Source organism: Cotesia glomerata, linkage group LG6, assembly GCF_020080835.1.
Source record: "Cotesia glomerata isolate CgM1 linkage group LG6, MPM_Cglom_v2.3, whole genome shotgun sequence".
Lineage (NCBI taxonomy): Eukaryota > Metazoa > Arthropoda > Insecta > Hymenoptera > Braconidae > Cotesia > Cotesia glomerata.
The window spans coordinates 13,691,774-13,716,312 of NC_058163.1; the positions used below are offsets into that span (position 1 = coordinate 13,691,774).

Sequence of the window (24,539 nt, forward strand, 5' to 3'; positions counted from 1 at the left end):
AATACGATTCATCAAATGTTCAGCAATGTTATTCGTATTCATCATATTCATCAGCTTCTTACCAGGATCAACATTTTAATTATTCGTACCGAGAAACTTATCCTGTAAGTACTCCTCATCAAAATATATTTGACAATAATTACTTACCTGTTCCGGGTGAAAGTAAATTTCAATGGCCATGTATGGATACAAGTGTTTCTGATGAAAGAAATAACGTATTCATTTACTCCAGTCATGAAAATATTGACCAGCAACAAAACTATTCTAATATTATGCTAACTGATGAACAAAAAAATTACACTAATTTATGATTTAATTAAGAAAATGTTTAAAATTTAAAAGAATATTTATTTGGTAATTTAGCATGATTATCTAATTTAGATAGTGAGTATTTTTAATGACCTCGAGACTGTTTATTATAGATATTTTTAACACTTAAAAATGCTCTGTTAAAAACATGGGTAAATTATTACTATTTTAAGAAATTAGTGTTTTGAATTTGTCTTTTTAATTTCCAATAAAAAATAAACACCTAAAAATTTTATTGGAATTAATTAATTTCAAATTTTTCCCGCCAACGGCAGCCATTTTTATTTGAACCCATTCCTCTTTCTTTTCTTTCCCCTCGCCTATATCCTGTTAACCAATAAGAATCTTTTTTGAGGTAGAAATGTAGGCTCAGTAGGCTCAATTTATGGTTTTAAAACTGTAATTTCAGCCTAAGATTGGTAAAAGCGGACAAAAATACCATTTGTAGGCTGAAATTATAGTTCTGATATACGCGTCATCGTAGTTGAAAAAATCTAAAATCATAATTTCAGCCTATAACTCCTCGAGTAGGTTGCGGAGGCTCAAAATATATTTTTAATTTTGTCTCGGGATCATTTTATTATTCTGCCTCTTCATCATTGACATCAATCAAATATTCAAAATCTAAAAAACAATAATAGTTAGTGCTCAGATATTTTTTGTAGTTTAATTTGTTTTAAAGTACATTTAAATATTTTTCATAATAATTAAATTAATAAATTTATTAGTAAATATATTCAAATTTATTAGCAAATATATTATTTATTTATTAGCAAATATATAGGTATATTGAGATATACACTTTGCATAGGTTGAATATTTTTAAATTATTTTTTTAAATTAGGAAATACCTTCAAATTCGGCGTCATTTGCCATCTCGTTAGGAGAAAGTAGCTCACAATCAACAAGTGTGAAGTCATTGCGGTACAGCAGCATCTCAACGTGTTCACTGACTAAAACGGTCGCCAGCTGAAATAGTCGGGAAAGAGTAATCTTCTGTGTTGCGAACATCTTCCATGCACGCTCCATTTTATCCCGCTTAATTACAAGCCGCACTCGCGGTGTTACATTTATTCTTCGTTGCCGTTGCATTCTTCCGAAGTCTTTTGTCGATTGATTGGAAATTTTAAGGATTTGCTCTGTAAAATTATAAACTGATAAGGAAATGAATAACATGATAATTAGGAATTTTCTAAGGACCAAATTAAAGGAATAACATAATTATATATTTTCACTGCAAAACTTATTGGTATAAAAGCATTAATTTTTTTTCATGTTAAGTTTTTCATAACTATCTCGATTGTAATTTAATTGTTATTCTAAAAAATATGAAATTGGACCTTTGAACGTGGCTTATGGAAAAGAGCACAATTAGAGATACTTACGGGTAAATGCCCAGATATTACCATCAATACTCAGAGATTGGCATAATGAAACTTGACCAGTCACTCCACAGTCTGTCATCACCTCCAACTTCTCGTAAAAACTAAATAATCTCGGAGTCACACCGTTAATCCAGGCATTTTCAAAATAATCGAAAAATTCTCTCAAAGTAGCTTGAACTGCTGGTGATGCTGAATTTTTTATTTCAACAAACATAGCCGGAATATCTTCTGCCGGCAAACAGCTCAAGGCAATTAATTTTTTAAAGATAATTTTTACGTCGATGTTGAATGGTAAAAGACCTCGCATTTCAGCTTCCATTAATAAAGCCTCTAAGAAAAAAAAATGGATTTATTAGAGTGATTTCTTTATATACTACTCATACTATCGTATAATAATAATAATTACTATTATTATTATTTTTTTTTTTATTTTTATTATTAAGTATAGAAAAACTCACCCAACAGTAAGAATGATAGGTCGTTTGGACAGTTGTCTCCGGAAAAGAAACTGTGAGGCTTCCATGCAGCCGACGTTCGAAATCAGTGCAAATCTCTATCGGATTATTATTAATTCCGAAGAAAGTCGAAATTTTATCCATAATGAAGTCATAGGTCCTACGCAAGCGGTTTGGGATTAATACCCACAAGATTGGAAAAGCCTACAACATTTATATATACAATTTTAACAAAATTTTATTTTTTGACAATTAATAAGTTAGCTTCATAGTTTCTTATTTTTAATCTCATTTACCTTAAAAAAGGTTTTTACGATTACTTACATAATTATTATAATTAACCACAACAGTCATTACTTCGCAAGCATTCATGTTTGTCAAAGTACCGGGAACTTTCGACGATGTCGTGACAAAATGTAAGTTGTCAATAACTCCAAGACCGTTAATGAAATCGAGATCGCCAAAAACAACAGACGTCGATGCTTCTTCGCCGTGGGATGTTGACCGAACTGACACTCTCCCACTGTCATGCATTGTAAAAGGGAAAAATTCTACCGAGTGAATGATGATGTTGAATTCGCTAAGTGTCGTCGGAATCGGTAATTCCGCCTGTCCCAGACGTTGCCACCGATATAAGTCATTAGATATTGAATCGAATGACACACTAATTACTGCATTTGGGAATCTGTGAAAAAAAAAAATTATTGTAACAAATATTTATTATAATTGATCTGGAGAGTAGAAAAATTAGACGACTGTAAGACATATGAAATAAAACAATGGAAATAAAAACACTGTGAAAAGATTCAGCTTAAAATTCATTAAAAATAATACTATATTTTAGCAGAATTAAATATAAAAAGAAATGGTTAATTAAAGCAAGAGTGAAAAAATTATTTTATATAAAATTCGAATTTACTTGGACTCACCCTTGTGCAATATCTTCATAAATTACACGTACACTTCGAAACTGACTTCGGCATGCATCATATAATCTATTCATGGTCTAATTGACCTCTGCCAGAGCATTGCCTGTACCTCTCGGTGCATCGTAGGTAGCTATAAAAAATAAAAGTAATATTTTTATATGAAGGAAATGTAAAGAATATATCTTTCGTCAAACTTCACAAGCGCTGCAACATTTGAATGGTTTAGTAAGGTGGAGATGCATTAGTAAATGTCCAGTATATTAAGACAGAGATACAGAGATTTTATTGATGCCTACAAATATCAGTAAAAAATTTTTTTTTAATCATTGACTCGTAAAATCGTCAAATAATCATTAAACATCGATTAATGTTTGCTCTCGTTCTAAATAACATTGAAATTGCCAGATATTCTACTTTTTTTTTTTTTTTTTATTTAAATGACGATGAAATAATTCTATAAAAAAATTAAATAAAAGATTTTGCACGTGTAAATAAAAAAAAGGCCATTCGGCAGCCGAAATGGAAGTAGATTTCATGATGAATAAAAAAAATACTACTAGAGTTGTATACGAAAAAAAAATAAACTTCTGTTACATTAAACAACAATGACGTCAAAACGAATGCAAAAGTAAAATTTCATTAAATCTGTCTGAGAAAGTAGGTAATTTTTGGCCTAGACTGATAATAAGGTACACAAATTGAAGCTTATTTAATAAGCTTTCAGATGCTATTTATAAAATTTTGTTAAGATATCGAGTTCAATTGTAATTGCACGGAAATACGAAAAAATTGAAAATTTTTGCGATTTTTGAAAATTTTTGAACTGCTATTATTCCTGAACTATTCCATTTGGAAAAATAAATAAGTAGACAAATTAAAGCTTATTAAATAAGCTTTCAAATGCAATATACAGAAATCCAATAGGATGTCGCTTTTTATTGTTATTGCACGGAAATAAGGTAAAAGCGAAATTTTTTGCGAGTTTTGAAAATTTTTGAATTGCTCTCATTTTTAAACTAATCGACAGATTTGGCTCATCTTAGAATTTAACCTCGGAAATCGTCCTAAAAATAAGTATGTTACGTTTCATTGAGATCCGTATATAATTACGGGAGTTAGAGAAGAGACAATGCCGATTATATCGTATATATATATATATATATACTAGCTGTTACCCGCCCGCTTTGCTGGGCACTTTATAGAATTGTATTTTGAGATCTAGACTTGAAATTCAATTGGAGTATTGTTCTGACTTGCACAGATTCAAAATTCTATCGGATTGGCCTGTACCTTTTATCCATGTCATAATTATAGCGAATATCCATTGCAACTTTCAATGTGCAATCACTATAACATTCCCGTGGCTTTCTCCAAAAATGAATAATCATTTTTGGATTTACGATTTTAATTTTTGATTTTACGAAATCTCTTAAAATGAATAGCCAAATTTCTTTTCCACATCTCAAGTGTTTAGAAAATGTTTTCATTTTAATCTGTTACATTCCCGCGATCCCGTAATAAGAACAATTCATTGGTTATGTGATCAGCAAAAATAAAATGTATGCAAAATACTTAGTCCGTTGACTATATAGCTACATGTAAAGTTAAATTTTAGAAACCTTACAATGATTTTTTCGCCGCTGCCAAGGAGACGATTGTGGTAAGAAAATAAATATAATTATTAAAAAAGGAAAATATTTTAATCCATTGACCTTGGAGGCCATCCCTGTAATTACCTGTTTCTCTTAAGATTCTATCAAATTTTATATCTCTAGGAAATATATTTGAAGAATATGAATTTTTTGACAACTATCACTCCCGCACTCTTATGTAAGAGAGAAATTTCGTAAGATCCTATTCGAGATTATTTTTACATTAAAAATAAAATATTCCAAGAAAACTTCGAGTCCATAGAAACTTGTTTTGAAAAGAAAGATTTTCATTGTTAACACCTCCGCAGTCCCTTTGGGGTTGGAATTTGATAAAATTCATTCTTAGCTGAACTTGACATGATACATGAAGACTCCCACCAAATTTGAAGTCTGTCGAAGTTACAGTTTGGAAATTAAAATTTTAGATTTTAACACCCACCCCCGCAATTCCTATCGAAAGTAAAATTTATTGAAATCCATTTTGAGATGATCTCTACAGGAGAAATAAAAGATTTCTACCAAATTTAGAGTTTTCAGAAGCTATATTATGGAAATGAACATTTTTTATTGTCAACACCCACTCCCGCGATCCTTATTGGAGGTGATTCGTTGTAAAATCCGTTCTTAGATCATTTCTATATCACATATAGAAGACTCCTATCAAATTTGAAGTCTATAGGAGCTATAGCTTTGAAATTAAAAATTTTAATTGTAAATACCCACCCCCGCAAACCCCTGTGGGGTGAGCTATCGTAAAATTCGTTCCTATATTATTTCTACATCTCTAACAGAAAATTCCTACCCAGTTTCCTACCCTAACGGGAATTTTTTATTGTTAACGCCCCCGCAATCCTCTTTGGGGTAGGATATCGTAAAATTCGTTCATAAATTATTTTTACATCATGTACAGAAATTTCCTATAAAATTTGGAATCTGTAGGAGCTATAGCTTGAAAATTACAAATTTTCATTGTTAATACCCACCCTCGCAACCCTCTGTGGGGTGGGATATCATAAAATTCGTTCATAAATTATTTCTACATTACTTATAAAAAATTCCTACCAAATTTGGAGTCTGTAGGAGCTATAGCTTGAAAATTAAAAATTTTCATTGTTAATACGCACCCCCGCAACCTTCTGTGAGGTGTAATATCGTAAAGTTCGTTCATAGATTATTTCTAGATCTCTTACAGAAGATTCTTACTAAATTTGGAGTCGATAGGAGCTATAGTTTAAAAATGGGAATTTTTTATTGTTAAAGCCCCCGCAACCCCCTTTGTGCGTGGAATTTCGTTAAATCCGTTCTTAGCTGACTTCTACTCGGTAAAAAGAATATTCCTACCAAATTTCAAGTCTCTAGGTCTTATGGTTCCAGAGATATCGTGATGAGTGACTATATACGTGGAAATCTCATATATACATAGAAGATGTGGGTGAGTGCATGGATGGATGCGTGGGTGGATGTGTGGGAGTGCGTGGGTGGATGTGTGGGAGTACGTGGGTGGATGCGTGGGAGTGGGGGGGGGTGGATGCGTGGGATGGTGTGGATGGAGAAGCATTGAAAGCGTAGAGTTAATGTTATACATTTTTCCGACTTCTTTATAAGCTAGAAAAAAAAAAAAAGAATGACGAAAAAACGATCGTCTTTTGTTTTATTGATGGAAACAAAAAACAAATGACTACACACATAAATTAATAAAAAAAAATGGGAATTTTCTATTGTTAACTCCCCCGAAAGACCCCTTGTGGGTGAAATTTCGTAAAATCCGTTCTTAGCTGACCTCTACTCGGCAAAAGGAATATTCCTACCGAATTTCAAGTCAATCGACCTAACAGTTTCTGATATTTCGTGATGGGTGAGTTCAAAAATGGGATCTCCTATATATATAGATTTATTGGCACCAGATGTACAGCTTGTCTAACAAACTCTGATACATCTTTCGCTTAAATCTACTTTTCTTACACTAATTTTATAATTTATTATTTTATTTTAGTATTCAAACTTGTTCGGTGAACAAGGCCCAGTAGCGATTAACTCGCTCCTGGGGGACACTCAAATTCAAGAGACGCACCTGTCCACCGCTAGTTCCCGCAAAAATCGAACCGCCAATAGAAAATCAGCCTCTCGATTACGTCATGAATCGACCGCTTTATTGGCTGATCGCTCCCACTAGACATGCGCAATAGCCTTCTTCCCCAAATCAACGAGGAAGAAGACGGACTATTGTTATTATCTTTCGCTTCTACGCTTTCGCTGCATCAAGTCACCATTAGTATTTCTTTACTTTCGCTTTTTGTTAATAAACCGCATTTCGCTTATTTTATAATTTAAACTGCTTAAATTAACCGCTAATAATTCGCTTTAATTTGTTATAGGTAAATTGTGTTAACAGTGCATTTATTTCACCGCTTTTTCAGTGCCGGCAAAGTGTTCAACCACGTGTCAACCGGCTTCGCTTTTGCAAACCACGCTGTAATTTACAAATCCGCTTTTATCTTAACAATCCGCTATTAAATATATTAAATATTGAGTGTATTTAATGTAAATAAATTCCTAGTGTTATTTTTGATAATAATTTACGCGTTTTAATCGAGATATCCAGACCTAAACCTGATCCCCGCTTTTCCGCTCTTTCAGTAATTATTCATTGGTCCCTCGAGCCGGATCAGGCTGGCTCTATCTCAATTAATTTAATTAATCATACCGCTAAAAATTGTGCTGTGTTAAGTGAAGTGTAATACCGCTAGGAAAGGTCGAGTGTCAGGAGCATCACAGAGCACATCGGCTGCTGCTCCTGATAGTCATTCGTACACCGGTACGCTGAACTTTCCGTTTATTAAGACTGAAAACTCGACTTCGGGCCTTAAATAACCTCGCTATGGAGAATTACACAAGAAAGTTGAAAAATGCAATTTGTGCTTCAACTTTCGTGTTCCGCACCGCGCCGCAGATTGCAAGACCGCTCAAGATTGCCGAAAATGTGGTCAACGTCACCACATGTCCATCCATTTTGGATGCACCAACGAAACCAGCTTCACCGCAGTCTACATCTTCCGCACAGGCAACTAATCGTTCCCTTTAGACCGTTTACAACTTGAAATTAACTGTTGATTATTTCAGATCCGCTTTCCGCTCAAGTATTGCTAGCTACCGCTTTAGTCCAGGTCCGCCTACATCATGGTAATCCAATCACCGCCAGAGTGTTGATTGATCAAGGTTCAGAGCTCTCATTTATGAGACAGTCGCTCTTCAAGAAGCTTGGACAACCGCTACAGCGTGACATGGTCATGCTCAAGGGCATTGGCAATGTCTCCGCAGGAAGCTCACTAGGTGTGAGCACAATTGAGCTTCGTTCGCTGTGTACGACCGCATCAATGCATGTCAGCATGCATATTCTACCAACACTGACGGTAGATCTTCCATCGTTCGTGATCGCTGATCCGAAATGGCCGCATCTTGAGAATCTCAAGCTCGCTGACCCGCAGTATCTACAGCCACGCCCTGTAGATATTATTCTAGGTGCATCACCAGCCGCACAGATTATGAACGCAGAGATTCAACGAGGACCTCGCAATGCTCCTATTGCACAATCCACCACGCTTGGTTGGATTGTCTATGGAGCTGTCACCGCTAAACACGCTTCAACATCACACGCAGCACTACAGGCGTCAGTAGATACTGAATTACAAGACGCTATCGCTAAGTTTTGGGAACAGGAAGAAGTTCCATCAGGAAATTCACCGCTCAACACCGCTGAAGAAGACGAATGTGAAATTCACTTTCGTCAAACGCATTATCGACAGCCTGATGGACACTACGTAGTGAGATTACCGCTTACGGCCCTTGAGAGTCAACTTGGCGACTCTATCAACGCAGCTATGGGGTCACTCCGCAGATTAATAACTCGCTTGTCGCGAGAAAGAGAATATTCTGACATGTATCGTGCATTCATGGCAGAATACATTCAACTAGGACACATGGTACGAGTACCAGTCAACGAATTGCCCGCAAACGCTTACTTTTTGCCTCACCATGGGGTATTGAAGCTTGATAGTGCCACTACGAAGCTCCGCACAGTGTTCAATGGTTCCTGTGCAACATCTACAGGAATTTCATTGAACGACATTCTCCACGCAGGACCCAAAACGCAAATTGACATTTTTGATGTGATGTTGAGAATCCGTTGCAGCAGGATTCTATTCGCTACTGACATCACCAAGATGTTCAGACAGATTGAGGTCGACTCGCTTGATTGGCCGCTTCAGTGCATTCTCTGGATAGATGAGAATAACTTAATAGACGCTTACTGTCTCAAGACAGTCACATACGGAACCGCTAGTGCACCTTTTGACGCAGTACGTGTGCTTATCCAACTAGTAAAGGATGAAGGACACCGCTTTCCGCTAGCTGTTGCTCCAATGTTGAAAACACGCTACGTAGATGACATCTACGATGGAGCAGACAACGAAGAAGACGCTATCAAGGCTGCAGTACAAACAAAAGCTCTGTGTGCAGCAGGCTGCTTCCCGCTTGCCAAATGGGCTAGCAATAGCCGACGGTTACTCGCTGAAGTCGCTCCAGAAAATCAGCTGGATACACCGCTTAAAGAAATCAGTGATGCACCAGTAAAAGTCCTGGGCATGTACTGGAATTCACGCACTGACGCTCTCCAGTTCAAGTACACGCTACCGCCAGAGACATCCAAGACAAAAAGAGCTATTTTGTCTGAAAGCGCTAAGCTGTATGATCCGCTAGGACTTCTCGCACCAATAGTCGTCAAAGCCAAGATCTTTATGCAAGATCTGTGGCTAGATAGAGTGTCATGGGATGAACAATTGTCACCATCACTCATTCACAAATGGACTGGATACCGCGAGGATCTTCGAAACATCGAATCCATCCGCATTCCACGCTGGAATAATATCGCACCTGGAGCAACTATGGAATTGCACGGGTTCTCAGACGCTTCGCAAAATGCTATGGCTGCCGCTGTTTATTTGAGAGTCACTGACGCTGATGGGAACACAAAGGTCTCACTTTTGTGTTCAAAAACGCAAGTAGCACCGCTGAAGACCATGACAATCCCACGCTTGGAATTATCTGCCGCATGGTTGCTAACACAACTGATACTTCAGGTTAAAGAAGTTCAGTAGCTTGAAAATGTCAGGATCAATCTCTGGACTGACTCCGCCGTGACTCTCGCATGGATTAAAAGTCCAGCAATCCGCTGGAAGACATTCGTCCGCAATAGAGTGGGAAAAATCCAAGAAACGCTTCGAGATGTCTCCTGGAAATTTATTCCAGGAAAACAAAACCCCGCTGAGTGCGCTTCAAGAGGTATACCTACGCTAAAACTGAAACAACACGCTCTCTGGTGGCATGGACCAACTTGGCTTCATGAACCAGAATCCTCTTGGCCCACTCTGGAGCCTCCAACCGACAACGCAACGCATCGAGAAGAACGCCAAGGTCTGACACTAGTAACTTGGAAAGCAGAAAATTGCCTGCTCCAACAATTACTGTCGCATTACACGCAGCTGTTTCCACTGCTATGGAAACTCAGCATCTGGCATCGTGCCATCGACCGCTTTAAAAGAGTTCCACAATCTTCGCTGGCCTACCCGCTTACTCCATCAGACCTGGAGCGCGCTAAATTGACCTTGATTAAGTACACTCAAGGACAATACTTCGCTAGAGAGATTCACACGCTACAAGATGGTGATGGCCTGCCTAAAAATAACAGCATCACTAAGCTGACTCTGTTCATCGACCATCAGGGGGTCCTGAGAGTCGGTGGCCGCTTGAAAAACGCATTGCTGTACCCAGAAGAGAGGCATCCAGCGATTATACCGCGACAATCACCGCTTACATCAATTTTGATTGATGATTCGCACCGCAAAACGCTTCACGGAGGTACTCAGCTTACGCTCGCTGACTTACGCAAGAGTGTCTGGATCATTGGAGGCCGTGTTCCAGTCAGATCATTTATTTTACGCTGCGTTATCTGCACGAGACACCGTGGATGCATGTTCAGTTCAGCTGTACATTTAGAGCTAGTAACTGACTACACCGCTGCCGCTTTCATCACCGCTTATCGCCGCTTCACTAGTCGCCGAGGTATCTGCCACACGCTATATTCAGACTGTGGAACCAATTTTGTAGGAGCAGATAAAGAGCTGAAACGACTATTCGCTGCAGGATCCCGCACATTACGAGAATTATCAACCTTGATTGCTCAAGATGGCACGAACCGGAAATTCAATCCGCCTGGAGCTCCACATTTTGGAGGAAAATGGGAAGCCGCTGTGAAATCTATCAAATTTCACCTTCGAAGAACAATCGGAGACTCGCTGTTGACGCTTGAGCAATATTCAACGCTACTGGCTCAAATTGAAGCCATATTGAATTCCAGACCGCTCACACCGCTGAATGAAGATCCTGCTGACCTGGCTGTACTGACTCCAGGTCACTTCTTAATCGGACAGTCACTGACCGCTATCCCAGAGCCATCGCTGACAGATTTACAACCTGCTCGGCTCTCGCACTGAGAACAAGTCCAGCAAATGATTCAACATTTCCGGAAACGCTACTACCAGGACTGCATCCACCGCTACCAGGCCATTTCAAAGTGGCATCATCAACGCAACCAGATCAAGGTGGGTTCAGTTGTTCTGATCACCACTGAGGATCTCCCGCCAACCAAGTGGCCATTAGCCAAAGTAATTGCTGTTCATCCAGGTGAAGATGGACAAATCCGCGTAGTAACTGTTAAGACAGTTAACACAGAGCTGGTACGTCCAATTACAAAGCTCTGTGTCCTGCCGCTAACGCATGAAGAAGATGATCTTGTCGACGCAGCCGCCAACCCGGGGGAGAATGTTCGGTGAACAAGGCCCAGTAGCGATTAACTCGCTCCTGGGGGATACCCAAATTCAAGAGACGCACCTGTCCACCGCTAGTTCCCGCAAAAATCGAACCGCCAATAGAAAATCAGCCTCTCGATCACGTCATGAATCGACCGCTTTATTGGCTGATCGCTCCCACTAGACATGCGCAATAGCCTTCTTCCCCAACTCAACGAGGAAGAAGACGGACTGTTGTTATTATCTTTCGCTTCTACGCTTTCGCTGCATCAAGTCGCAATTAGTATTTCTTTACTTTCGCTTTTTGTTAATAAACCGCATTTCGCTTATTTTATAATTTAAACTGCTTAAATTAACCGCTAATAATTCGCTTTAATTTGTTATAGGTAAATTGTGTTAACAGTGCATTTATTTCACCGCTTTTTCAGTGCCGGCAAAGTGTTCAACCACGTGTCAACCGGCTTCGCTTTTGCAAACCACGCTGTAATTTACAAATCCGCTTTCATCTTAACAATCCGCTATTAAATATATTAAATATTGAGTGTATTTAATGTAAATAAATTCCTAGTGTTATTTTTGATAATAATTTACGCGTTTTAATTGAGATATCCAGACCTAAACCTGATCCCCGCTTTTCCGCTCTTTCAGTAATTATTCAAAACTTGATAGTTAATCTATATTTCAATCTATAACGCTAGTAAATACTTTCTTCGACTTTGGGTCGTTTCCTTAGTTTCAGTTTATCGCATATAGCAGATTCTTTTCAAATTTGGAGCTTATAGGAGCTACAGCTCGAAAATTTAAAATTTTAATTGTTAAAACCCACCCCCGCACCCCCCTGTGGGGAGGGATATCGTAAAATTCGTTCATGAATTATTTTTACATTACTTACAGAAAATTCATACAAAATTATGAATCTGTCAGAGCTGTAGCTCAGAAATTTAAAATTTTCATTGTTAACGCCCACCCCCGCAATCCACATTGGGGGTAGGCTGTCATTAAATCCGCTCTTGAATTATTTCTACATCCCATAGAACAGATTCTTACCAAATTTGGAGTCTATAGGAGCTACAGCTTGGAAATTTAAAATTTTCATTATTAAGACCCACCCCCGCACTCCTCTGTGGAGTGGGATATCGTAAAATTCGTTCATAAATTATAATTATTTTTACATCACTTACACAAAATTCATACAAAATTAAGAGTCTGTAGGAGCTAGAAGTCGGAAATTTTTAATTTTCATTTTTAACGTCCGTCCCCGCAATCCATATTGGGAGTAGATTGTCGTAAAATCCGCTCTTAGATCATTTCTACATTACATATAGGAGATTCCTACCAAATTTGAAGTCGATAGGAGCTATAGGTTAAAAATGGGAATTTTCTATTGTTAACGCCCCCGCAACCCCCCTTGTGGGTGGAATTTCGTAAAATCCGTTCTTAGCTGACCTCTACTCGGCGAAAGGTATATTCCTACCAAATTTCAAGTCGCTACGCCTTATGGTTCCAGAGATATCGTGATGAGTGACTATCTATATCTATAGAAAGTCTCCTATATATATATATATATATATAGATATATATATATATATATATATATATATATATATATATATATATATATATATACGATATAACGCGACTTGTCACGGCGATACCGAAGTCAACTTCAAAGATGAGCTTAATTGTTCAAGTAATTTAGAAATGCCAGTATTTCAAAATTTTGAAAATCATAAAAATTCATATTTCTTCACTTTCTTACTCGAATAACTTTTGAATAGGATAACTTATTGAAACTCTGTAAATTATATCTGAAAGCTCTTTAAATAAGCCTCAATTTGACTACCATATCATAAGTGTGGTCTCAAAATTATGTCCTATTCCGCTATGCCAATTATGAAATTTGCTATTGCACTGGTTTTAGAATTTTTCCGTCGATATACATTTGTGTCGATTGCATAGAAGTTAAAAGCCCTAGTTTTGTATACCATCCTCGTTATATTCTTTTTTATTTATGATGAAATCTCCTTCCATTTCGGCTGCCAAATGGTCTTTTTTATTTTATTTTTTATCATATCTTTTTGTAAAGTCAAAAAAATTTTTTTTTTCTTAATAGTCTTGTGAACGTGAGCTTAGCAGGATTTTTCGACGTAGAGGTCTGATAAATGAGAACTTAATTTTTGAACACTTTGATGAAACCAATAACTTCGCGATTTTTGGAAAATCATTGATTACCATAGCGGGACGTTGAGCAAATTCTTTTAAATTATATAAATATATAAGGCATTCCACCCCAAATCGTACAGTTTATAAACTTTTAAGCCAACTTTAAGCCAATAGGATAACTCGACGAGATAAATCATATAATGACAAAATTTTCTTCAAAATTGTGACCTAAGACCGGCTACAATAGTTAAATTTCTAAAGAAATTTATTTAAAAGCTTTTTAAGACAACTAATAAACTTTTATGTTCGGGTACTCAATAAGATCAACTTTATTAAATTAGCGAAGCCCACTCAGCTACATAAAGGTATTCTGTTCGTTGAACAACGACGATAAAGTATTGATTATAACAGTTAGCTTTTCTTTCTTGTAATGTTGCTATTGTAAGTGTACATCGGAAAAGCTTTCATCCCTAGTCATCTGCTATTAAAAAATAACAATCAATTCATTAAGTAAGTAAATGTAATATTGTTAATACATTAAGGTTGAAAATTTTTGTAAGTGATAATAGTCTAGTCGAGAAATGAGTTTCCTGCGAAAAAACGTTAAACATCTCTCAAAAATATGGTGATTGATGCATTGGATTTAGAATTTAATTCTGAACAAGTGGTATTTTTGAATTTATCTGCCATTAAAAATTTCATTTGTTATAAACAAAAAACGAAGAGACAAAAAGGGAGCCTCCGTTTTATAGCTATAACTGCAAAAATATTAAAGATATCTGAAATTTTAAAAAAGATTCTAAAAGATGCGAAAATTTTAGTAAAGTAAGTCGCAACACCCAAAGTTGTAGCTCTATTATTTATAATTTTAAATTAACGTTGAAAGTTGGGCTCCGCGCGGCCGTTTCGGGGCTTAGGCGTCGAAGCTAAGCAGAGAATGCAACAAAAAATAATTTCTTTATAACATTCAATATTAATTTAAAAATCTGAATAAATTATGGTGTCATCTAGACACTTGAAGGAATATAGCCCCGCAAAAAAAAAAATTTTAGCTTGATTTTTGTTTAAGGTATTTAATTATTAATTAACTAATTTTTCGTAGACTTGAGTTTTCATAAAATCTCTTATAAAAGTTTAAAAAATGTGTTAACAAATTTTTGACTTCCCGCTAAGAAAATTGAAAATTTTCAAAAATCGGGAAGTTATTGGTTTTACTGCGTTTTTCGAAAATCAAGTTCTCATCAGATTTCGACGTTTTGAGGTCCTAGGAAGTTTTCCCGAATGTTTTCCCGGTGATGTCAGTATGTCTGTGTTTGTGTGTGTGTGTGTGTGTGTGTGTGTGTGTGTGTATGTATGTATGTGACCCTCTTATAGCTTTTGAACAGCTTGACCAATTCCATCGCGGTTGGTGCCATTCGAAAGGGCTTGACCAAACTTAGATTTTAAATACACTTTGGATTGATTCGGACCGGTAGATTTTGAGAAATCTCAAATAAACTACAAAAAAAAATTTTTTCAAATGCGGTATTTTCGGAATAACTTTTAAACGGCTTTATCGATCGATTCTAAAAACTTATCAGCTCCTTACATCAAAAAACCGCGTCGATCGCCGCCAGCCCGGTCAAAATCGGTTGATTCGTTCGTGAGTTATCATTGTCGAAAGAAAACCAAAAAAAAAGTTTTTTCGGAGTTACTTCGAAATTTTTGATTCGATCGATTAAAACTTACAAGTTCATAATGAGGCTTCAAAAACTGCATCGAATGCCGTCAACCACGTGAAAATCGGTTCATTCACCCCCACGGAAAAAGTATATATTCTAGTATATATTCTGGAATATATTCTAGTATATATTCTGGAATATATTCTAGTATATATTCTGGAATATATTCTAGTATATATTCTGGAATATATTCTAGAATATATCCGAAAATATATTCTAAATATATTCTAGATATAGACCGTTTTGCCCAAGGAATATATTTCAAAAGTATATATACCTGAATATATTCAGTATTATATACTATGGATCAGATCATAGATCTGACGATAGACCAGACTATAGACCAGAGAAAAATTTTGAGTAAAACGGAATACAAACGAGTGCATGCCCATATATTCCGAAATATATTCCTTGAGCAAAACGGGTTATATTCGGAATATATTCAGAATATATTCTCGGATATATTTTTACTTCTGATATACATTCTATAGAGGTACATGACACCTGTGCATAGACACCAGAAAAATACAATAATATTTAATTATATATACATCGAATTAAGTAATTCATTAGCTAATGCAATGTACAAAGTATAAGTTTTTTTGCCCTCCGGGCGGAAAGTGGCAACTTTCGTCCCGCTGCGCTAAACTAAGTTGCCGCTTTCCGCCTTCGTCGGACAAAAAAATAGTATACACTCCACGGGAAGTAAATAAGAAAGCCTCAGATCACATGTTTGTTGACCTCGGCTTCGCCTCGGCCAACAATTACATGTGATCTGAGACATTTCTTACTTTACTTCCCTAGGTGTGTAATATACTATTCTTACAACTTATTATACAATATTTTGCTAACTAATATACTATCTTAATTTATAATTCAATAGATCTAATCCACCTCCCAAAATTCTTGCTTAATAAGTTCTTTTCACGTTCAAGAGCTTTTAGATTATTGGGAAGTAGATTGAAATATTTTATTGCCACAAAAAACGCATTTTTGGTACTTAAAGTTTTATTAATTTTTGGTAAAGTTATCTGTCTATTACGTGTATTTATAAACCTCCCAGAGTGCATTAATTTACAATCTGTAAAATAATAAGTAAGCGCATTCACAACAAAAAACTGGTTGATTTTTAAAGGTACTAACATTTTATTTTCTATTTTCATTTTATTTATCAATTTATTCTGTAAATTTACAATAGGTTTTAACGTATTATCATATGCACCACCCCAAGCAATGATTCCATAGTTTATAACACTTTTGAAAAGACCATGATATATTGTTTTCAGTATAGATGGGTGTAGCAAATCACTTAATTTATAGAATAAAAAAGTGAAATACTTGACTTTTTTAATCAGCTCTGTTACATGCTTGTTCCATTTCATATGACAGTCATACATTACCCCTAAATATTTACAGCTTTCTACTCTCTTCAGTTTTCTATCTTTAATAAACAAATGAAAATTAGTGGGAACACTATCAATGTAACTTTCGAAAGTAATGTATGTAGACTTATCAACATTAAGCGTAAGCTGATTGCCTTTTAACCACATATCTAATTTTTTTAACCATTCAGTCAGACATTCAAGAACTTCTTGCCACTACTTCCACTGCACAGGACTGCAGTATCATCTGCATAAGAAACTAGTGCTTTCGTTGGTATAATATTAAATATATTATCAATATACAAAATGAAAAGAAGTGGTCCCAAAATAGTCCCTTGAGGAACCCCAATTTTCACAGATCTAAAATCACTAGTACAATTATTTATTTTGACACACTGCTCTCTATTCGATAAATAATTTTCAATCAATTTATGAGAAAGACCTCTTATTCCTTTACGCCACAGTTTATTTAGAAGAATTTTATGGTTCACTGTGTCAAAAGCTTTGGCTAGATCCAAGAAAACTAACACGGTAGCTAGGTTTTTATCCAAGTTATTGTAAATAAAGTTAGAGGTAAAAGCTAAGGCATCAGTACCTCTATTCTTCATGAAACTATATTGATTGTTTGCGATCAAATTATTACAAATACAAAAATCATATAATCTTATATTAATGATTTTTTCAAAGATTTTAGCCAAGTTAGATATCAAAGAGATAGGTCTGTAGTTGGTAGCCAGATGAGCATTAGCAGACTTGTAAATTGGAATCATATCAGCTTTCTTCAAAGCAGTGGGCCAGATGGCTCTGCTTTTGCAATAATTAAAGATATACTCTAAAAGCAGGCTAATATCTTTGGCTATACATTTTAGTATCTTGCTATGGATATTGTCAACGCCACCAGCTTTGTCTTTCATTTCATGGATAACTTTTTCTATTTCAAATTTATTAGTAGGTAATAAAAATATACTATTACAATTATATTCAACAGTTTTTTCAAAATTAATTTCATCATTGTTACCTAGCCTACTCGCAAGATTTTCACCAACATTAGTAAAAAAGTCAACAAAATTATCAGCAATTAATTTTTTATCCGAAACAATTTCATCATCACTAATAATATAATCAATGACTTTAGCTTGGTTATTTTTTCCAAGCTCGCTATTTACATAGTTCCACAGTTTTTTACTATCATTACAATAATTTCTGACTTTTTTAGATTCAAAGTTACTTTTGGCTAATTTAATTGTTATGTTAAGAATTTTACAGTTTGCACTATATTGACATTTAAGTTCCGCATTATCCCTGTCTAAATTCCAAATATTATGTAGTTGCTCTTTAATCTTACATGAAACCATAATGCCCTGAGTTATCTATTGACTACGTGGCCTATTTTTATTTTTTTTATTTCTGATTTTAAACTTAGCATCATTAACTAAAGACTTAAGACTATCAGTGAGTACATTGAAAAATTTATCAGGGTCTTGTATTTCAAGTAATGTCGACCATTTGAATTCACTACTAAGAATAGTAATCAATCATCTAAGTTAACAATACAAGTTCCACCAGAGTCATTAGGTCTGGCAACACCATTGAAATACGGTAGATAACCTCTGTCTAGAAAATTTGATAAAAAGTCGTTTGCTAAATGATCTGTTGACAACAAATTTATGTTAAAATCACCAACTATAGCATGATTTTTGCCATGACTATTTAAATTAATGTATTCGTAAGTTTCCTTAACAAAGTCTTCCTTGCTCACATCATGACATCGGTACACCCCAGATAATTTAAAAACACTACCATCATTCAGTTTAATTTTAGTAGAGACAAACTTTATTTGTTCCGACTCTTCAATTGACGTGCTAGATTGTAGAGTTTTCTCAATATACATAACAACTCAATCGGCTCTATTGACATTACTATGATTATAATAACAACTGTACTCATCAAGGTGTAACGTCCACGTTTTCCAAATTATACTAAAATCAATAACTAATTTGTCCCCGGCTCGAAATTCGCTCACCAGAGTCCAGGGTCATAAACGGGGATCACATTATCAATAACAAAATATAAACAAAACACTTCATTTTAAATAAATCAAAGAAAAAGGAAACCTCTTTATTGGCCTGATCATGTTAATAAACGATATAAACAATATAATCAAATTAAACAATATAAACAATACATTAGAACACTCTTTTCACACATATTCGCGGTTCAAAATCATGAAACAATATAAGCAATATACACTAATACAATAGAAACTTTCTATCCAAACATACACGACGGTATTCACGGTTGAAACTAAAAAAAAACGCGGTCTACAAAATACTAACTAGTTTCCCAGTAACACCCCCTCCCCTCCCCTTCAGGGCGACTAGCCGTCATCCCTGTGGGGTCCTAAACTCTACCCTGAGAGCAAGTGGAGAGTATCCTCCTCGCTCCCACCTACACAGCTTATGATCACCTACCGTACCTCAGCTGAAGGCTTCGGCACGGGGAGTAGCACTTTCATCCGGTCGGTTCACGATACTTACCTGGGCCTTAGTCAGACTCCAGGTAGAGTATCATCCTCTAGAATTACTTGGTGAAGAATATTCGCCCGAGTAATTCTCCCGAGAAAAAATTGCTTACTTATCGAGCTAAATTTTGGCGTTTATCATTTTTCCCCCAACTCTCTTGTAACGAACCGGAATGGTCGTTTTAGACACCTGTCCGGTGTCCTCGAACTAGCATTCAAAAATAATTATTTATTATTTTAATCGTAATTTCCTTCATTTTCTATCCATTCGTCTCGCCAAATTTTAAGTTTTTATTTTCGAAACTCAATTCTTTATTATTTTAATCGTAATTTCCTTCATTTTCTATCCATTCGTTTCGTCAAATTCACAATTCTTTATTATTTTAATCGCACTTTCCTTCATTATATATCCATTCGTTGATTTTTCATACTAAATTGTCCTCGGGAAATAAAGTCTTCGCTTACCTAAATTATTTCTTACAAAATAATAATCGTCATTTCTTTCATTTTATATCCATTCATCGCTTTCCCATACTAAATCTTGTTCAGAACTTAGAATAATTTTCCCAGTCTTTTAATTTCTTTTACAATTAATTCGGTTGGTTTCGTAATAATTTCTCACACGCTTAATTTCTTAATTTTAATCATACCTTCAGTAACAATAATATAAAATTATTAACTAAATAAATACAATAATTAAATAATAATGGCCGCATTAATAACAATAATTGTTTCTATTAATTTTTAAGTAATTAATAAAAAATAAACTAAAATACTCAAATACAAAAAGTAAAATCTGGGTCATAAAGGTGAAAAAAAGTAAAACAGGGTAGGTGCCAAGTCTCCGAACATATTATGACTTCAGGTTTGACACTTAAGTTACGAATAAATATTTCAAGATTTCCAAAGTTAGAATTTAGACCTCTGACATTGAGATGCAATACCAGTAAGTTATCATGACATAGAAATTTATTTAAGCTGCAAAAATCACTAAAGTTTTCTTCAATAGAAGTATTATTATCCTCCATTATATTATCCTCTATATTTCAGAATATATTCCAGAATATATACTTTTTCCGTGCGGGCATTCAAAAGTTATTGCGGTTTGAAAATTCAAAAAATTGTGTTTTATTAAACTGCTATTAGAGTTTTGAGCTCTAAGAGCTCAAAATGACACAAAAATCATATTTTTGAACATAAAGAGCTTAAAAGCGTAATGTGTACTTTTGAGCGCTAATTTTTTTTCTCCTAGGAGCTCTTGTTATATAAATGATGAACAAGATTCCGTTGGAAAAGTTTATAAAAGTTTTTTCATTTGTTTATAATGATTTTTCAAAGTTAGGGAACTTCCAAGTATTACGTAACATTTTAACCCGGGGAGAGGGGATCGATCAAATGTTATTGTGTGTTATGTTCACTAAAGGGGGGGGGGGTATAAATATACTGTTACGTAACATTATGTCTAAATTTTATTAATATTTATAGAATTGAGATTTGAAAATTAAATTTTGCGCTTTTACTATGAAAGTAGTTAGTATAGTCCAACGCCATCATGTGGAAAGCGCGGCAGTTACACATCTTTACTCCAAATTACTCAATTCTGCGAAATACTGTACTCAACTCGAAAAATTGAATAACTTTAAAGAAAAAATTAGGAAAACGGTCGACCCTGAAGGCCATCCCTGCAATTTTCCGCTAATTCCATACCTGGAAACATAAAATTGCACTTATGCCGTTTTTGAGATCTTCGAGCTCAAAAATACAGTTTATGTGTTGTTTTAAGCTCTCCGAGCTCAAAAATATAACTTTTCTATGCTTTTGAGCTCTTTGAGCTCAAAAGTTTAATGGCAGTTTGATAAATCACTATTTTTTAAGTTTTCAAACCGCAATAACTTTTGAATAAATGAACTGATTTTCTTGCAGTTGACGGCATTCGACGCAGTTTTTTAAGCCTCATAAAGAACTTTTAAGTATGAATTGATCAAACAAGAAATTTTGGAGTAGTTCTGAAAAAACATTTTTTTGGGTTTTCTTTCCTGCACGATATCTCTCGAACAAATCAACTGATTTTGACCGGATTAGCGGCAATCGACGTGGTCTTTGAAGGTCTAGAGCTAATCAGTTTGAGGAAATGATCAATGGAGCCGTTTAGTTATTTGAAAAAAAACCACTTTAGAAAAAAATTTTTTTTTTACAGTTTTTTTTAGATTTTTCGAAATCGATCGGTCCGAATTGGTCCAAATTGTATTCAAAATCTAAGTTTGGCCAAGCCCTTTCGAATCGCACCAACCGCGATTGAATTGGTCAAGCCGTTCAAAAGCTATATGAGGGTCACATACATACATACATACACACACACACTACCACCCACACACACACACACACACACACACACACACACACACACACACACACACACACACACTCGGGGCAGAAGAGATACTGCTACCGGGCGCGTCTCCCCGAGCGGATGGGAGAACGCTCGCTGTCCTTGGATGACACTTAATCTCTTATTTGATGAGGTACAGCGGGTAGAAGCCAAGCAAAATAACCAAACAAAATAAGCTCCCGTGGACAAAACTCTCCTTTAATGGGTTGGTCACACTAACTGACCTAGCAAGACGATTGGTTCCTGCTGCAACTCACTGGGAGTGTCCGGAACCTGTATCGTAGTTTCCGACGATGCAGGCCACGGCTGATGTGAGCTTGCTCTGCCGAGGTGAAAGTTGCAGCAGTGGATCAGGAGCCAGCCACTTCGGGCCTTGATCAGGAAGTACGCAGTGAGTGTTAGAGATCGGAATCTTCACCGCTCCGAGCGAGTCTAGTCCGTCCGTGTATTCCGGGACTGGCTAAGTGTCGGCTAGGCCTCAGGGAACTGGGGTAGGAGTACTATCTCCGAGGGTACACCCGTTCCTAGTTATGGCAACCCGCTCCACTACGTACGATGCGCTGGTAAATCAAAAAAGTATGAGTAAGTTACAGGAAACAAACAAGAATAGAAACGGGCTTCATGCTCAACAAGCAGCGATTGAAGCAAGCGCTGACATGAAGAGAACGCAAGCGTTGGAGCGCCTTGAGAAGCTGACCATTGAGCTGCAAGAGTTTGTCCAAACTAAGGTCAATATCCACAAGGAGATAAAGACCAAGACAACCGGTGTAGTCAATGCTCTTGGAAGATTCAAGAAACTGGACGAAGAATGGCGCTCATCATTACACCGCACCCCTTGTGCTACATCGGAGAGAAACAGTCAAGTGGTTGTTGAAGAAGCGATGGACACTGGAGCCAAAGGTGACGGAGAATCAGTCGCTGAAGAAGAAAGTGAAACCATCACAACGGCAGAGACTGAATCCTTTGACCAAGACGGCCGCATCCTGAGGAAGTTAAAAAGAAAAATTCGTTCTCCCGAAGGCGGAGCTTTTCATACTCCCAAGAAGCTGAAAGACGTTGGACCTGGTCATCCCATCAAGAAGCAGGAAGTGGTTAAGGATCTTCCACAAAACTCTTGTGAACAGAACAAGAAGCCAGGCTGGGAAAAGGTGCAGTCCAGAAAGGACAAGAAGAAGGAGCGCAGGGAACTGCCCCCAGAAAAACCTCTGGTGCCTCCACCGAAGCCGAACCAGAAGCCAAGAAGAACAGCAACGAGACCGGAGGCACTTATTATCCGTCCAGCGAACAAAGATAAGTATTCTGAAATACTTACACGGATCAAGGCGGACGTTCGCCTAGATCAGGTCCGCAACACAGTCGAGAAGATACGCAGGACCGCGACAGGGAACATTCTCATCACGCTGTCGAAAGGCAGTAGTGATAGAGGTAAAGACCTGCAGAAGACTATCGCGGGAATACTTAAGGAGGACGCAAATGTCATTAGTACAGGACCTGAAGAAGACCTGGAAATTCGCGATATTGACGATACTACAACTAAAGATGACATTCTAACAGCTTTACAAGAGGCAGCTGGAAACGATTGTGGTATAACAGTAGAGGCCATTAAAATTCGTAAGGTCTTACGTAGCAGAACACAAATTGCGTCGGTGACTCTGGCAGCAACGGTAGCGCAGAAAGTGGTAGGAGAACACGGTAAGATTAGGATCGGCTGGACCAATTGTCGTATTAGAACAGTACTAAGACCAGTCCGATGTTATAAATGCTGGCATTTTGGACACCGTGCGGTTCAGTGCACAAGTAAAGTCGACCGCTCCAAACTTTGCATTAAATGTGGAGAAGAGGGACACAAAATCGCCGAATGTAATAAGCCTGCTAAATGCGCACTGTGTGCGGATCAATCCGGTACAGAGAATAACGCCCATCATGCCGGCACAAGCAGATGCCCAGTATACCAAGAGGCACTCAAGAAGATAACTGATAAACGAAAATGAGAATACTGCAGCTAAACATCAACCACTGTGAAGCGGCACATGATTTGCTCATGCAGACAGTACGTGAACAGAAGCTTGACCTTGTGCTTATATCGGAACCGTATAAACACCTCGGCGGCCAACCATGGGAAACTGACTGCACCAAAAAAGCTGTCATATGGTCCTATCGCAAGCTCCCTTTCCAGAGTGTCGTTAACAATGGCAGCGCCGGCTTTGTAGCAGCATCGGTAGATGGCATCCGCTTTTACAGCTGCTACGCACCACCTAGCCTCACTATTGTTGAATTCATGGACTTTCTGGATCGACTGACGGAGGACGCGAAGCAGTACTACCCAGTGGCAATAGCTGGAGACTTCATCGCCTGGGCAGTGGAATGGGGCAGCAAACACACCAACGCTCGAGGTAAAGAACTACTGGAAGCTTTTTCTACGTTAGATGTAGTATTGTTAAACAGCGGCGATGCGCCGACGTACACTAAAGGAGACGCAAGTTCTATTGTGGACCTTACTTTTGTCAGCAGCAGCCTCATCAGAGTAAACTACGACTGGAAGGTGATGGAGATCTACACGGCCAGCGATCACAATGTGATTCTCTGGGAAGTATCAAAGGACCAGAATCCTAGAAGACCGGCTAAGAAACTTGACATCGTTGGGTGGAAGGTGAAATCCTTTGACCCAGGTGCTCTAGTAGCTGCCCTAAATAGTGAACCGCTTACTACTGGATCTGCAGAAGAAATGACCAAGGACTTGATGAAGAGAGTGACCCAGGCTTGCGACACC

General features: G+C 36.9%; 2 protein-coding genes across 2 annotated transcripts; one reads left to right on the plus strand and one right to left on the minus strand.

The window, feature by feature from the left end:
• Positions 1 to 879: 879 nt before the first annotated feature.
• On the minus strand, positions 880 to 3,177 carry LOC123267094. The gene is made up of 6 exons (XM_044731597.1): positions 3,079 to 3,177; positions 2,474 to 2,834; positions 2,153 to 2,353; positions 1,695 to 2,022; positions 1,161 to 1,448; positions 880 to 933 (listed from the first exon to the last, which is right to left on the minus strand). Exons 1-6 carry the CDS (start codon positions 3,150 to 3,152, stop codon positions 890 to 892), a joined length of 1,296 nt encoding a protein of 431 aa, XP_044587532.1. The 5' UTR covers positions 3,153 to 3,177; the 3' UTR covers positions 880 to 889.
• A 4,431-nt stretch (positions 3,178 to 7,608) lies between these two features.
• LOC123267957 lies at positions 7,609 to 11,278 on the plus strand. The gene is made up of 3 exons (XM_044732841.1): positions 7,609 to 7,801; positions 7,851 to 9,840; positions 9,898 to 11,278. The coding sequence occupies exons 1-3, from the start codon at positions 7,609 to 7,611 to the stop codon at positions 11,276 to 11,278; spliced, it is 3,564 nt and encodes a 1,187-aa protein (XP_044588776.1).
• The last annotated feature ends 13,261 nt before the right edge of the window (positions 11,279 to 24,539 follow it).